Below are 15,761 nucleotides of genomic sequence, written 5' to 3'. Positions count from 1 at the left end.
CCTACCACCAATATTCACAGTTTCCTCCCTCCACTCCCACTCTGGTCTGCCTCTATGGCTGACACTTTTCTTCTTCTCTCTCTCTCTCTCTCTCTCTCTCTCTCTCTCTCTCTCTCTCTCTCTCTCTCTCTTTCTCCTTTTAGGCACTATGGTTTGCAATACACATACTGAAAGGTGAACATGTTTTTATCTCTTTCTTTCTGCACTCAGTTCTCGTACAGAGTAATCATTTCCAACTATCATTGTCATAGTGATCTCTTCTCTATCCTAGATACCTTCTCCCACCAGTCTCCTAACCCTTGTTTCTACTGTCTCTGGGTATTAGTCTCATGCTATGTTTTTTATATCCCACAAATGACAAGCACTTCCTTTTAAACAAACAAACAAAAAATTAAATTCACATTCCAGGAACTGGAGAGATAGTACAAGAGTTAAGGCACTTGTCTATGTCAAACCTCAGTTTGTTCTCAAGCATCACATTTGGTCCCCTGAGCACCATCACGAATTATCCATGAGCATGGATCCAGGACTAAACCCTGAGCACTACTGGGAGTGGCTAAACTGCCCCTCCACCCAAATTTCACAATGCAGGAGTCCAGGAGATAATAAAATGGTTGGGGCAAATGCCTGGTTATCTCCCAATTCACATTCTAGCACCTCTGGGTCCAGGAACATCCTTGGCTCAGCCCTGGAACCCCCCAAGCAGAGTACTGCCTGGAGGGTTGAAGAAGCACCAATTATCAGGCCCTCTCATTGAACCATAGACCCATTGGCTGAGAATGCTGGTGGGGTCTCGTGACTTCTGAGCACTGCCTGGGAGCCTACCTCCCTCTCCCCATACACAAGATAGATAAATAAATAAATAAATAAAATTTATAATTAAAATGGTCCATTCTATAGTTCTGTCAGAAAGTGGCATAGTTTTGTCAGGTGATGCCCAAGGCCTTTGGGAAATGACTGAAGTGCACTAAAACGTAGACATAGTATTCAATCACCCTAGAAGAGACGCACTGAGTTGAGGACGGAACTCTCTGACTATTTAGGAAAGTAACTCCTTCGTTACTTATAACTTGGCATCTTCAGGTTTTATTTACATATTTTAAATCACAGTTGAGCTCACTTAAACCTAACAGAAAAAAATACATATATGGAAATGCATGCCAATATGTTCTTTTCCTCTGCAGGTTATTTTTGAAGTTGCTTTCAATGGGCCCAAAGGAGGGTATGTTGGCCTGGATGATATTTCCTTCTCTCCTGTACGCTGCCAAAATCAAACAGGCAAGGAAAATTCTTTTTTCCTTTTCATTTGTGGAATTTTCCTTTCTCAATAGATGTGTGTGGTCAACTTGAGTTCAATCCCCGGCATCCAATATGGTTCCCCAAACACTGCCAGGAGTAATTCCTGAGTGCAGAGCCAGGAGTAACCCCTGAGCATTGCTGGGTGTGACCTAAAAAACAAAACAAAACAAAAATCCAGAGGTAGTACAGAGGACAAAGATTTTGCTTTGCATATGGCCAATCTGGATTCAACCACTCCCCACATCCCCACACCACAAAGTAAGCCCTGAGCACAGACGTATGTGATCCCCTAAACCCAACAAAAACAACAAAAAAGTAAATCTAAAAATCCATGGGCAAGATATTTGATGATTCAGTCAACAGACAGTAGAGGTTGTTTGAAACAGTGTTGGTACAGATGAGAACTGAAAATAAACTGGGTGTTATTAAATATTCTCTAATTAAACCCATGTTGTCATTTCCTCATCTTTTTATCTCATCCTTTAAAAATTTATGTGACCAAATAGTCATTTCTGGTAGATTACTACTATTTTAAGCTCACAGAATGATACAATTTTTTTGACTCCATAGTCCAGCTCTGAGATGTTAAGGAGATTTTTATCTTTCCCAAAGAAATGAAAATTAAATAAAACTCATTTCATCCTTTCTCTTGAAAGGGTATATTGGGTGCAAATATCAGGGGATTGGTAGATAGAGAAAAGGCACCAATTTATCGATCAAAATTTTTTAATTATTCTCAAGATAGCACAGTGGTAGGGCATTTGCCTTGCACGCAGCCAACATGGCCAACCCGAGTTCGATTCCTCCGCCCCTCTCGGAGAGCCCGGCAAGCTACCGAGAGTATTCGATATGCCAGACACAGTAACAACAAAGTCTCCAATGGAGACGTTACTGGGCCCGCTCGAGCAAATCGATGATCAACGGGAGGGCCTTTACTTTTACTTTTACTTTTGTGTGTCCACATCTATAAATGTTTAGCCATGTCAGGGCTGGAGTGATAGTACAGCAGACAGGACACTTGCATTACATGCAGTCAACCTGAGTTTGATCTCCAGAATCCCATGTGGTCTCCTGACCCCCACCAGGAGTGAATTCTGAGTACTGAGCCTGGGATAAGCGCTGAACTGAGAAAATGTAATCCAAAAAATAAAAATTTAAAAAGAAAAGATGTTTAACCATGTCTATCCACACTTTAATGTGCTTGTCTTTACTGCCGTTAGTAATTGGTATGGTCAAACATACTGTCCTCCAGTTGTTCATCGATATGCTAGAGGGGGCCCAGTAACGTCTCCATTGTGAGCCTTGTTGTTACTGGGTTTGGCATATTGAATATTCTTGGGAGGTAGCTTGCCAGGCTCTCTGAGAGGGGTGGAGGAATCGAACCTGGCTCGGACAGGCTGGTTGTACGCAAGGCAAATACCTTACCACTGTGCTATCACTCCAGTCGGTATTGGTATGTTATACTTTTCTATGATGGTTTAGATACTTCTCTATGATGGTTTTAGTTTTGTTTGTTTGGTTTGGGGGCCACACCCAACAGAGCTCAAGAGACCAAGTGGTAGTAGAGATCAAACTCTGGCTTCACACAAAACATAAACTCAGACCTTTGAGCTCTCTCTGCAGTCCTGGTAGCTTTTTCTAAATATTATGTGCTCAATTTAGTTCCTCTGTGTGAACATAACATAGGTGAGCAAATCAATTCAAAGTGAACTAAAAGATGAAATAACAGAGAAAATAATTACTCTACGTTAATGATCACTCACTGTATCACTGTCATCCCATTGTTCATCGATTTCCTTAAGCAGGCACCAGTAACGTCTCCATTCATCCTAGCCCTGAGATTTTAGCAAGTTCCACATTTGAGGCTCTTTCAGGATCAGGGGAATGAGACCCATCATTGTTACTGGATTTTGGCATATCAAACACGCCACCGGGAGCTTGCCAGACTCTGCTGTGCGGGCAGGATACTCTCGGTAGCCTGCCAGATTCTCCGAGAGCAAGAACTAGACAATAAGATACATTAATAATACATTATTATACAATGTATGTACAATAATAATACATTAATGATAACAGACATAAATAAAATTTCCCCTAGCTTTTAGTGAATTTGTTTCTTGGAGAGAAACCCAGGAAGACACTGGAATTATTCCATTTTGCTCATATGCCCTTATTCTGACTTTTCAAACATGGAAAGTAAAATTTTAAACTTAGCTTTTGTAGCCTGACTTTCACTTAAGTTAAAGTCTGCATCCAGTTTAACATGACTTTACATATATTCTGTAGAGAAGGACACCTAGAACGTTTAAGTCATCTGAGCTAAATTACTATTCCAAAATTAGAAATACTAATTTGCTGAAACCATACATTTTTCCTACTAATTCCAATTTATTTTTTAAAACTAGTAAAATAACAATGAACTCACTTTTTTCCAAATAAAATAATGAAATCATAATCCAAATGCTGTTTCAAAATTGAGTCCCTAAATTTGACAGAAACGGAAACCAAAATTGTTCAAGTTTTCTAAACCCCATTGTCTCTTCAACCCATAGTTAACATCTCAATAATGTTAAAAATTGTTTCACAACTTCTTTAATTGTTCTCTTAAGAAGTTTATCTTCTCTAAAAAATAATTACTGGTATTATTTTTTAATTGTTACAAAATTTATTTAAAATATTAACAGTTTAAAATTGACTGGCAAATACATATTTTAATATATGAGTATACACATATTATCATAAGAGAATTACACTTCTGGGCAACACAAAAAAATTAGAAAATATAAAGAGTAGCATTTACAATATTCAGACAGTATCATGTCAATACATAAACAATTAGCATTAAACTATAGGCTTAGTGAAATCCTAAATAAAATGCCAGCAGGGGTTCCTATAGATTTGGTGGCATCATTAAAATAGATACTAAAAAGTAGAAGGCCCCAAATAGTAAGGACACTTTAAACAAGAAGTGAATATGTCTTATATAGATGTAAGTACATATCATTATAGTAATTACTTAGTAGTTATTGGTACAAATAGAAAAAATGATATAAAAAAGAAAAATTGATATCAGTGGAATAAACTAAAAGTCTATAAAACAAGCCCAGATATATGTAGAACATTGAATAGGAGAAAGGTGGAATATTTTAAGTGAAAAAAAATCCAATGATTATTCAAAAGAGTTAGAAGTGTTATCTATGTAGGAAAAATACAGATAATATCCACTTTAGTTTCCTGGACAAATAAGTGAATAAATCAGAGACTTAAATGAAAAAACAAAACTTCAAATTCTTAGTAAAATAAATAAGGAGAATATCTTTAATATCTTGAAGTGGAAATATTTTGCATAACATATCTCTAAAGAACTATGAAGGAGAAGACATAAATTCAGCAATGTTAAAATTAAAAACTTTGTTCATTCATAAATGTCATAAGGAAAGTGAAATGACAAGTTGAAAATTAGAAGATATTATGTGTGAAAACATACAACTGACAAATGGTTCTTATTAAAACATATAGAGAACTCCTGGAAATCAATAAAAAAAAAAAGCATAAGCAATTTAGTATAAAATGGGAAAAAGAACATAAACTGGCACTTGAAAACAAGAAAACTATATAAGCAATGAGCACTTAAAGATATGTTCAATATAATTAGCAGTATAGGAAATCTGAATCAAGGTCACTAAGAGGTATCATTTTATACCATTTGAATTAGTTTAAAATGACAAAACTGCATGTTGGAAGCCTATAAATCCAGAGGACTTCTTTATATCGCTTGCTGAAATAATCTCACAAAATCATTTGGAAAAGAATTCGTCATTATCACCTGGTCAAACATTCAAGTATTTTATGGCTAATAATTCTGCTCTTTTGTTGACGCTATTGAAAAACTATTGCACAGTTGAGACAGGAAATATTTAGTAAAAGACTGTTCACAGGAGCACTGTTCTCAATACTGAAAAATAGGCGTTTACTTTAAACCTTTGCATTTCCAAGTTATATGTGTGAGAAGTGTTTCTTCACTGTCAGCAGAGATAAAGAGTGAAAAAGCAGATGGGAAGTAGTGGCATCCGGTAAGCTACCTCAGATTCAATCTTTAGAAAGACTCTATATATTTGTTTATTCTATTTTTGGTGGGAGCTAGAGATTGAATTTGGAGATTCATACTTGTTAGAAAGTGCTTTCCCATAGAGTTACACTCTCAGCTTCATAAGCACTTTTTTTAATATAGATGCAGGATATCCCTGAGCTGTTTTCTGTGTGGTCTGAAAGGGAAAGGAACATCATAGCAAAATAAGGGCCATTTTCTAAAAGATTAATGAAGCCTTGGTCTGTAAAACCAGCGTGCATAGAGGCTTTCCTCCATGGGGACCACCTTTTCATTTATTTATACTTTTTTGTTGCTGTTGATTTTGGGGCCCACATCTGGCAGTGCTCAGGCAGGACTTACTCCTGGCTCTACACTTAGGGATCACTCCTGGTGGTACTTGGGAGATCATATGAGGTTCCAGAAATTGAACCCAGGTTGGCCACGTGCAAGGCAAATGCTCTACCTGCTATGCTATCACTCCAACACCAGTTTTACTTTTTTATATAATTAATATAACTAGTGTTCTCTATGGGTCCTCTTACCACGTCAACTTTGCTGTCGAGTGGTTTAATTGTACAATCATAATGTTATGTCAAGATCCAGGACCTGTCTAACTCTATTTAGAAGCTGTGGGCTTTGAATTAATTAATAAACTCTTAGGCTTATTAATGCATCTCTTTTAGACTTCTTCCAAAATTGTGGAACAAGGATGGAAACCCCCATTTTATTGAGTTGTCGGGAAGACTAATATGTTACTCATCTGTGTAGTCCTTCGGTGAATATGACAATAGAAAAGTGCTTAGCATTGGGCCCAAGTGTATTTACCTAATTTTCAACATACACTAGCTTTCCTTTAACATCATGAATACGCTCTAGGAAATTGCAACAGGAAGTGAAAGGTGTCCAACAAAATCAGGTCCCAGGGGCTGGAGCGATAGCACAGCGGGTAGGGCATTCGCTTTGCACATGGCCAACCCGGGTTCGATTCCCAGCATCCCATGTGGTCTCCTGAGCGCCTCCAGGAGTAATTCCCGAGTACAGAGCCAGGAGTAACCCCTGTAATCACCGGGTGTGATCCAAAAAGCCAAAAAAAATTAAAAGGTCCCAAGTAACTTGCTCAACTTCACTTTGTCGTCATCAGCATCCTAAGGAAACAGCATTGCATACAATGGCATGATCAGCCCAATGGCATTCCCACCCACTGTCCCTTGGAGAACAGCGAGTCGTGCTGAAACTAAAACGAACCAGCCAAGCACTGCTTTAATGAGTGCGTGAGCTGGAGCTGTTCTGTGCCTTCCCCTCAGCAGCTGGGGGCCAGATTCTGTGTCTTAGAAGCTGAGCCCTTTCATTTTCATACTTTATCTTACATTTCACAAATAGTTTATGTCCTTCCATTTCATAACAGGTGCCAACAATTTTTTTTTTAATCTTGGTAAGCTCCAGACTTCTTGTCTCTGCTTTCCCCAGCTGGAGCTAGTGTTTCCTTTTCTCATCTCCCTAGTAGGCCAGGACAGCAATGATTTCGACATAGGAAATATCCCTTTCCATCATCTGGTTGGGTTTAGCGTTAATCCAGTCTCCCAGGCCTAAGACTTATTGCCCGTTTGCATGTGTTGAACACCAGGTCAAGACACTCCCCAAGTTTCACACACACACACACACACACACACACACACACACACACACACACACACACACCCGCCTTGATGCTGCCAGAGGACAGTGGGGCCTGGCCTCTCCTTCAGTGCTTTCTACCCCTTTTAGCCCACAAACTCTCTCTCTACCTCCATGTTTGGTTAGGGTCTATATCAGGAGTTCCCAAATTTATTGGCCTACATAAGGAAAAAAAAAAAGAAAGAATTATTCAGCACCCATGGACATCTACCTTCTTTAAGCAGACTAGAAGAAAAAAAAAAGTAGAAAGCACCTTCCTTTTTTTTAATTTAATTTATTTATTTATTTATTTTTATTTTTCGGTTTCAATTATACAATGATCGAATACCCATCCCTCCGCCAGTGCCCATTTCCCACTACCACGGATTCCAGTATCCCTCCCACCCCCCGTCCCCCCTATCCCCCCCTATCTCTGTGACAGAACATTCCCTTTTGTTCTCTCTCTCTTATCGGGTGTTGTGTTTTGCAAAAAAAGGCAATGAGTGACAATCATGTTTGGTCTATAGTCTATTTTCAGCATGCTTCTCCCATCCTGGGAGGATCCTCCCAACACCCTTTATTTGGAAAGCACCTTCCTTTTGCATGAGAGGCTCTGATGTCAGCCCCAGAGCCCACCCCCATTGATGCAGATGCCTCACTGATACCCCCCAAAGGTAGTACCAAGCACTGGCTTTATTACCAGTGTGAACTCCATAAAGGAGAAGAAAAGGTGAGAAATTCTCCCAAATACTCTCAAACTGCAGTATCCTCCACCTGATCAGATGATTGACAAAGCCTCTCATTTCTAAAAAGCTCAAATGTTCAGAAGTTAAGATAATGGAGCTTATATTTGTGCTTTTTCTGATAACTATTATTATCATCATCATCATCATCATCTGAGTGATAGCACAGCTGGAGCGATAGCACAGCAGGTAGGGTGTTTGCCTTGCACGCAGCTGACCTGAGTTCGATTCCTCTGTCCCTCTCGGAGAGCCCAGCAAGCTACCAAAAGTATCCTACCCGCACAACAGAGCCTGGCAAGCTCCTTGTGGCGTATTCGATATGCCAAAAATAGTAACAAGTCTCACAGTGGAGATGTTACTGGTGCCCGCTGGAGCAAATCTATGAACAAAGGGAGGACAGTGCTACAGTGCTATCATCATCATTATTACTTCATGATCGGGAACTTTTGACTGCTTCTGATTCCCCAATTTTTTTCTTTTTGGGGGTCACACCCGGTGATGTTCAGGGGTTACTCCTGGCTCTGCACTCAGGAATTACTCCTGGCAGTGCTGGGATGGGGTAGGGGGACCATATGGGATGCTGGGAATTGAACCCAGGTCAGCCACGTGCAAGGCAAACGCCCTACCGGCTGTCCTATCGCTCCAGTCCCCAATTATGTTTTAAATATGTTCTCAACAATCCTCAGGAGCTTCCTTGCCATTGCCACTGACCAGTATTTCTGAAAAGCCCTGAGCACAAAGTCCATTCCAGATGCCTGGGTTGTTCTTTTCAGGCCCCAAATAGGCCCTCTGGCCCCCTCTACAGGAAGTAGATACTATGTCATGATAGAAGCAACATTCAGGTGAAAAAGATTTATGCTTTGAATTATACTTTTGAGAATGTCCTTTTTTATCATCTTTTCTCAGTATCTCAAAGAAATCCATTTCCAGACGTGTAGAAAATGTCCTAGATATTTAGAAAAAGAATAGAATTGCATCCGCAGAAAACCCACTCCCATGTGGAGACTGATCCTTGATTCCTTCCACACCGATCCTTTTTATCCTTCCTATATACTAAATAAATGGTTCTCTTATGGCAGGCCAGGACTCATTCATGAGATATAGTCCTGAAGAGTAATTTTACGTATCAACCATTATCTTTGTACGTAGCTTTCAGGAGCGAATATCAAGCCATTTTTCTGAGCTAGATTCTTAGACATTGAATTTGCTTTTGCTTTTTTAATCCCGGGGAGTAACAGTGTTACTAAAACTGCAGACCATCATCGGGTTTCCCATGGTTTCAGATCTCATGGGATAATAACAGAGGGTCATTATTTGCATGACATATTGTTCTTTTTTTCAAAGACTTTTTCTTCACAACTAAAAGATATAGCCCCATGCCTTGAGTCAGGCAAATTTGAGAAGGTTCAGAGCTCTGAGCATTCTCGCCCTTTCCTTATCTCCTATCTAGCTCATCAGGGTGTACTCATGGTACACTTGCTAGGACACAGTGTCTAAGATATAATCAGGTTCCCATTACTGAGGAACATTTTCTTCCTATTTTTTTGTTTGTGCATATGTGTTTTGCAATACACTAATAGTCGCGATTTTCTAAGTTTTCTTAAAACTCTAATTTTGTTCATTTTAAACTTCAACAAAATGTGCAAGAAAATGGCAAAGTAATCCCATATACTCTTCACTAATATCTACAATTTGTTAGCATTTGTCACCCTGAGAAGCATTCATTCTGCCACTAAGCCACATTCCCAGCTCCTTGCCACACTTATTTTAGCAACCAAACATATTTTACTCTACATAAAATAAGAAGTTCAAGAAATTTAGCACTGATGGGTCACAGAGATGGTACAGAAGGTAAGGCACTTGCCATTCGTGTGGCAAACTCTGGTTCAATTCCTGACATCACATATGGTCCCCTAAGCACAGCCAAAGGTCACTCAGGAGCCTGAGCATAGAACCAGGACTAGCCATTACACGCCACTCAGAGGGAGAAGAGATGGAAAGAAGGAAAGAAAGAAGGAAGGAAGGAAGGAAGGAAGGAAGGAAGGAAGGAAGGAAGGAAGGAGGAAGGAAGGAAGGAAGGAAGGAAGGATACAATATTATCAAATAATAATATAGTACACCTACCGAGTTTGCAAATTCCCTAATAACATCTCTTATATATTTGGTTTCTAGACTAATACAGAATCTTGGGTCCCTTGCAGTATTTGATTGTCTATTTTCTTTTACTCCTTTAATCTGGGACAGTTCCTCAGCCCACCTGAATGTTTTTTTACTTTTACAATGGAAAAATGGAGAATACAGTGAGTCTTTGTCCTAAACAGCTTCCTGTTTTATCAGATAACAGTGCCTGGAACTCAAATGTTTCTCTGGAGATGATTTTCAGTTATTCAAAACCAGTGCCCTCTCTCTTTGACCTTCAAAGTTTACACCAGTTTGGGTCAGCATGCAGAACAAGATCAAACTCTCAAACTTGGCTACACTGCATGTGCCCTGGACTGTGGCAAGCACCGTCCCTCGGGGCTGAGAGGACAATCAAAACAGTGAGGTCCATAGTCAACACCTGCTGTGAGCAAGTTACTTTTGGGAAGGACGGAAATCTTCCATGCCTCATTCCCTCCAGCAATCTGGGATGAGTTGTTACTTATGATGAGAGTGCATGATATCAAAACTCAGCAAAAGCCAGAATAATAGCATTATGAGTGACAGAATGGTCTCATATTTTTTCCCATGGTGTGATTTATACTGAGTAATAAGTTTCTTATTACTCAGAAGACCTGCTCTTACTACAGATACCAGTTATACATAGGTAGTGATGGTGCTTCTGGCACAGAGATTGATCAATAAAGGAAGATTATTTATGGGAAATATTCACTGTCACTGTCACTGTCCTCCCGTTGTTCATTGATTTGCTCGAGCGGGCCCCGTAACGTCTCCTTTGGAGACTTTTGTTGTTACTGTGTTTGGCATATCGAATACATTATTTCTAAAATATCAGAAGACAAAGAAATGGAGGATTTTTTAAAAAATATATGTATGTACCTTTTCTTTCTTTTTTACTTCGGATGAATGAATTGTGAATTGGTAAGAAATATGTGAATATGTTTGCCACTCAATGCCTCTTTTGCAGACCACAACACCCAAAAGGAGAGAGAGAACACAGGGGATTGCCCTGCCACAGAGACAGGGGGGATGGGGGGATGGGGGTGGGAGGGATATTATCCATGGTGGTGGAAAATGGGCACTGGTGGAGGGATGGGTATCTGATCATTGTATAATTGAAACCAAAGCACAAAAAATTGTAAATCTACAACTGTAAAAAAAAATAATAAAATAAAATAAAGGGGAAAAATTTTTTTAAAAATTAAAAAAAAAAAGATGTGAATAAATGCTTGCAATCCTAACATCGTGAGAGGAAATTTCTTTTGAAGTCAAGCACGTTTTTATTTTCACAAAGAATGTGATTAGAACTGCTTACTTCTATGCCTTTAGAGAGGAAAAGAATGATTTTCCTGTTCGGCTGAAGTGTGAGTTTGATGCTAACCTGTCAGCAGACTATTAGGGTGAAAATCTTGTTGGGTTTTATTTCTTTCATCTCTTCCATGCACCAGAGTGTTTATTGATCTGTTGATGTCCGCTCATGCTATCCATCGTTTGGTTCGCTTTAACTTTGATTTTTCTCTGTACAGAACTGCCATCCAGGGCCATTCAAGCAAGCTGCAGTTTTGAGGAAGATCTCTGCAGCTTTTACCAGGATAAAGAAAGTCGGGGTTGGACCCGAGTGAAAGTAAAACCAAACATGTATCGCCCTGGAGACCACACTTCTGGTTTTGGTAAATCAATACTAACAGTGGAATTCAAGTTAACTGGGCTAGCAAAAGTATTTGCGAGTTAATTAAATAGTCTTTGGAAATTATTTTGCTCTGCTTTTAATTTTTTATTTATTTTTTTATTTATTTTTGCTTTTGGGGTCACACCTGGCTATGCACAGGGATTACTCCTGGCTCTGCACTCAGGAGTTACTCCTGGCGGTGCTCAGGGAACCATATGGGATGCTGGGAATCGAACCCGGGTCGGCCGCGTGCAAGGCAAATGCCCTACCCGCTGTGCTATCTCTCCAGTCCCTTGCTCTGCTTTTTAGATGAAGGAGAAACTCTAAAAAATTATGAGATTTCAATAATCTGAAAGATTCAAAATAGTTCAATCCATAAAAACAGAAAGCAGATAATAGTGGATAAGAAGGACTGGGTAGATGGGAATTGACAATTGGTGAAATACTGTTCTGGAATTAGTGGAATTTAGTATCCTCATACCATAATGAGAGGATATTAAATATTACATGGAATTCTCTTAAATGACTTTGAATGACTAAAAGAATGCAGTTGATGTTTTGTTCTTTTTCTACAGGAAAAATACATAGGGGAAAGTAAAAGTTAGATAAGCTACTAGAAAATGTTGGGTGGGCACTTAGTGGATGTACCTACAAGGGCCTCTTAGAAACTGGTTTGACTTCCTCTTGTATTGGGTTTCCTAACTTGTTAATGGGTCCTGGGGAAGCCTACTGGAACCAAGAGCAGGTTCTCAAGGGATTAGTGTCCTGCTCATTTATTCAATAGTTCTTTATTTTTTTTTAAACATTGGACTCCATGGTGAATTTACTAAAGCTGATGAATCTTAAATTTAAGGGGCTGACACTTGTCCCAGCTCTGGGAAGGACTTTGGAAAGGATCCTGAAATTTTATGCTTGTAATTTTGTGCTTTTCTATTAATATATATATATATGGTTTTTTTTTCTGCACAGAACTGCCTTCCAGTGCCATTAAAGCAAGCTGCAGTTTTGAGGAAGATCTTTGTAGTTTTTACCAGGACATATATATATAATTAAAGATTATATATAATAATAGAAATATATAATATATAATTATATAATATAATTATAAAATATATAATAATATATTTATAAATATTATATTTAATTTTATATATATATAATTTAAGATTATTTACTCTGGTCAGACTAAGTGTTGGGGTGAACATGTCAGGTGTTAATAAGAGCGTCTCTGGCCTATATTCACTGGAATGGGCAAGAGAAACCTTGAACAGGTAGACCTACCAGTGCAAGTTGTGATGAATGTGATGAAAGAAATGAAGAATGGTGGTTCAGAGAGATAGTACAGTGGGTAAGGCACTTGCTTTGCACCCAGCCCACTAGGGCTTTGATCCCACATATGTTCTTTCAAGCCCAGCAGGGTTGACTCCTGAACACAGAGCCAGAAGTTAGCTCTGAGCACTGCAGAGTGTGCCCCTACCCCCCCCCCCCAAAAAAAAGACCCAAAAACCTAGAGGACTTTAGTCAAATGAGTTAAATAATTGGGCAAAACTGAACCATACAGCAGGGACTTAAGACACCCCTAAGATAACCTATGGGGGAGAAAAGGGAGAAAAATGTCACTATTTTTTTTCCTTTTAGCTCAGGCTATCTAGGCTAAAAAAGGTCACTGTTGTTACTGTGTTTGGCATATCGAATACATCACGGGTAGCTTGCCAGGCTCTGCCGTGCGGGCGAGATACTCTTGGTAGCTTGCCGGGCTCTCTGAGGGAGGCGGAGGAATCGAACTCGGGTAGGGGTACTTGCAAGGCAAACACCCTACCACTGTGCTATCGCTCCAGCCCTACAAAGGTATGTTTCGCATTTACCATGAGAAAAGTAGAGTAAGTTGGAGGAAGTTCTCTTCATCTTATTTTTCTGTTATTTATGTCAGGGAAGAATATAGATCTTCAGCACCTGATTTTCAGGGATAAGACTACAATAGGCTTTACCCAGACACAGGAGTCCTCCCCTCCCTTTGACCCCTGTCTCCAAGGACTGTAATCAATTCCTCTGCACTGGCCACTGCAGACAGAAGGGAAAGTTTGCTGTGCGCCTTGCAGTCTCTTGACTCACATAACACTCTAGGTTAGCGGGTTGGTCCAGGCAGCTAGGAACCCCAAGACAAAGCCATCCTTTTTACTTCATGAAAAGTGTATAGACTGATTGCAGACTGGCATCTGCACACATGGAGCTAGAAAACAATGCAGGCCTATTAGATGTACTTAGAAGACGGTTTATTTGCAATAGAGTATCATAGATGAAAATCTGGTTGTATATTTGTAATTCGTTCATTGGTGACACACTGAATGCTTTGTCATGTTTACAGGCTATTACTTGCTGGCCAACACAAAGTTTACCTCTCAGTCTGGCTACATTGGAAGGCTCTATGGCCCCTCGCTGCTTGGAAACTTACCATATTGTCTACGTTTTTATTATGCCATCTACGGGTTTTTGAAAATGAGTGATGCTCTAGCAGTTTTTATTTTTGAAGAAAACCATGTGGTGCAAGAGAAGATCTGGTCTGTGCAGGAGTCCCCCAGAGGGGTTTGGCTTCACACTGAAATCACCTTTAAGAAGCCCATGCCTACCCAGGTACAGTACAGTCAAACAAGCAGCCTCTGTTCCTTTTCAGTCACTGGATTGAGCTAATGAATTTCCACTTAAATATTTTCACCTGGCGATGTGTTCTTTTCTCTGGTCTAGCTGACACCCCTAACCCCACATCCTATCCCCAGCCATGCAAAAATTTATAAATTTCAAGTCCTTTTTGCATTCTTTGTCTTTGAATCGTAACCATCGAGGGAGTTTTCTTCTTGTTGATTTCTTAGATTCCCTGAAAAGAGTCCAAAGATAGGGAACACAGATAGTTCAAGTTCAATCGCTAAGCTTCAGTTTGATACAATAGTCACAGACACACAAAGACACACAGGGGAATGTTAGTGTTGTTAAAAAGTGAAATCAGTGATCCTGGTTCTGCATCAAAGCCTTCAGGTCAAGGACCTAAGCCTCCAGCTGAACACTGGAGGGCAAGTTCAATTTCAAACAACAACAAGAACAAAAAAAAAAAAAACAAGGAGTCAACCCAGAGAGAATTCACCTAAGGCAGCCATCAGCAGCTGATCTAGGTTGCAATGACAATACATGAAGATGATTATTGCAAGGGGAGAAAATTGTAATATCCTTAACTTAAAAATTCACAATCTTAAGGTAACTTTACAGAGACAATAAAATCTGTCCTCTACCACAAGATACGAAACTAGTATGAAAAAAGCCCATTTTGTTTTGGCCTTCCAGACAATGAGAAAATATTTTCAAGTACTCTCTCTACATAAGAAAGGGACCTCAAAAAAGGAAGGAATATCCCTTTCTTCAAATAGATAATTTACACAGTGGGAGCACAAATTGTTGAAAAGCTATTGAATCAGTTAATCATGTTCAATATCTCAGAATCATTCCAGTAAGTAATTCAGACTTTTGCCTTTTAAATTTTTTGTGCTTTTTTTTAAAATAAGAAAAATACAACTAAAGGTCCAATATCTAAGATAAAATTTAAAGGGAATACTTAGAAATTTGCTGAAATGGAATAATAAATCTATATAATTCCTGGAAATTTTATAAATAGGTAGCTAATTAATAATAAGACACCCTTCTAGAAAGGAATTTAAGGAATGGGAAAAAAACACACCCCAATGTGGGGTCAGAGCAATAGTTCAGTGGATAAGGCTCTTGCCTCGCATGCAGTCAACACAGGTTGTATCCCTGGCACCTCATATGGTCCTCCGGGCACCACCAGGAGTGATTCCTGAATGCAGAAATAACCCTGAGCATTGCCAAGTGTGGCCTAAAAAGGAGAAAAAAATGTGTAGACGAAATATGTGAAAGCAGATGCAACACATTTTGTGGTGTCTAGAAACTTTATGGAAAACGCTGCACCAGGATATTAACGCCCCAACATAATTAAACCGGGCAACTGAGAGCAGAGTAGAATGAAACATTATTTATTGACAAGGTAATCAATACATTATAGAACAGATTATACTAATTTCACGCACAGAGCAAGGAAAATTAGTCAGTCATGAGGAATACATTTTAATGTGAAATTGAACAG

The 15,761-nt window shown here is 39.3% G+C and overlaps 1 protein-coding gene across 1 annotated transcript in view; it reads left to right on the top strand.

Annotated features, from left to right (window-relative positions):
• The window catches only part of MAMDC2 (MAM domain containing 2), a gene marked incomplete at its 5' end in the record, with an annotated part of 159,482 nt that overhangs the window by 107,341 nt on the left and 36,380 nt on the right, over positions 1-15,761 (top strand). Inside the window, 3 exons of the mRNA XM_056118779.1 lie at positions 1,185-1,278; positions 11,472-11,615; positions 13,980-14,245. Coding sequence (XP_055974754.1) covers positions 1,185-1,278; positions 11,472-11,615; positions 13,980-14,245 — 504 coding nt within the window. The remainder of the gene's footprint in view (positions 1-1,184; positions 1,279-11,471; positions 11,616-13,979; positions 14,246-15,761) is intronic.

This window comes from Sorex fumeus, unplaced genomic scaffold (assembly GCF_029834395.1).
Source record: "Sorex fumeus unplaced genomic scaffold, SorFum_2.1 ptg000038l, whole genome shotgun sequence".
NCBI classification, from domain to species: Eukaryota; Metazoa; Chordata; class Mammalia; order Eulipotyphla; family Soricidae; genus Sorex; species Sorex fumeus.
The sequence above is the reverse complement of the archived record's forward strand: the minus strand, read 5'-3'. Positions and strand labels throughout refer to the sequence as shown.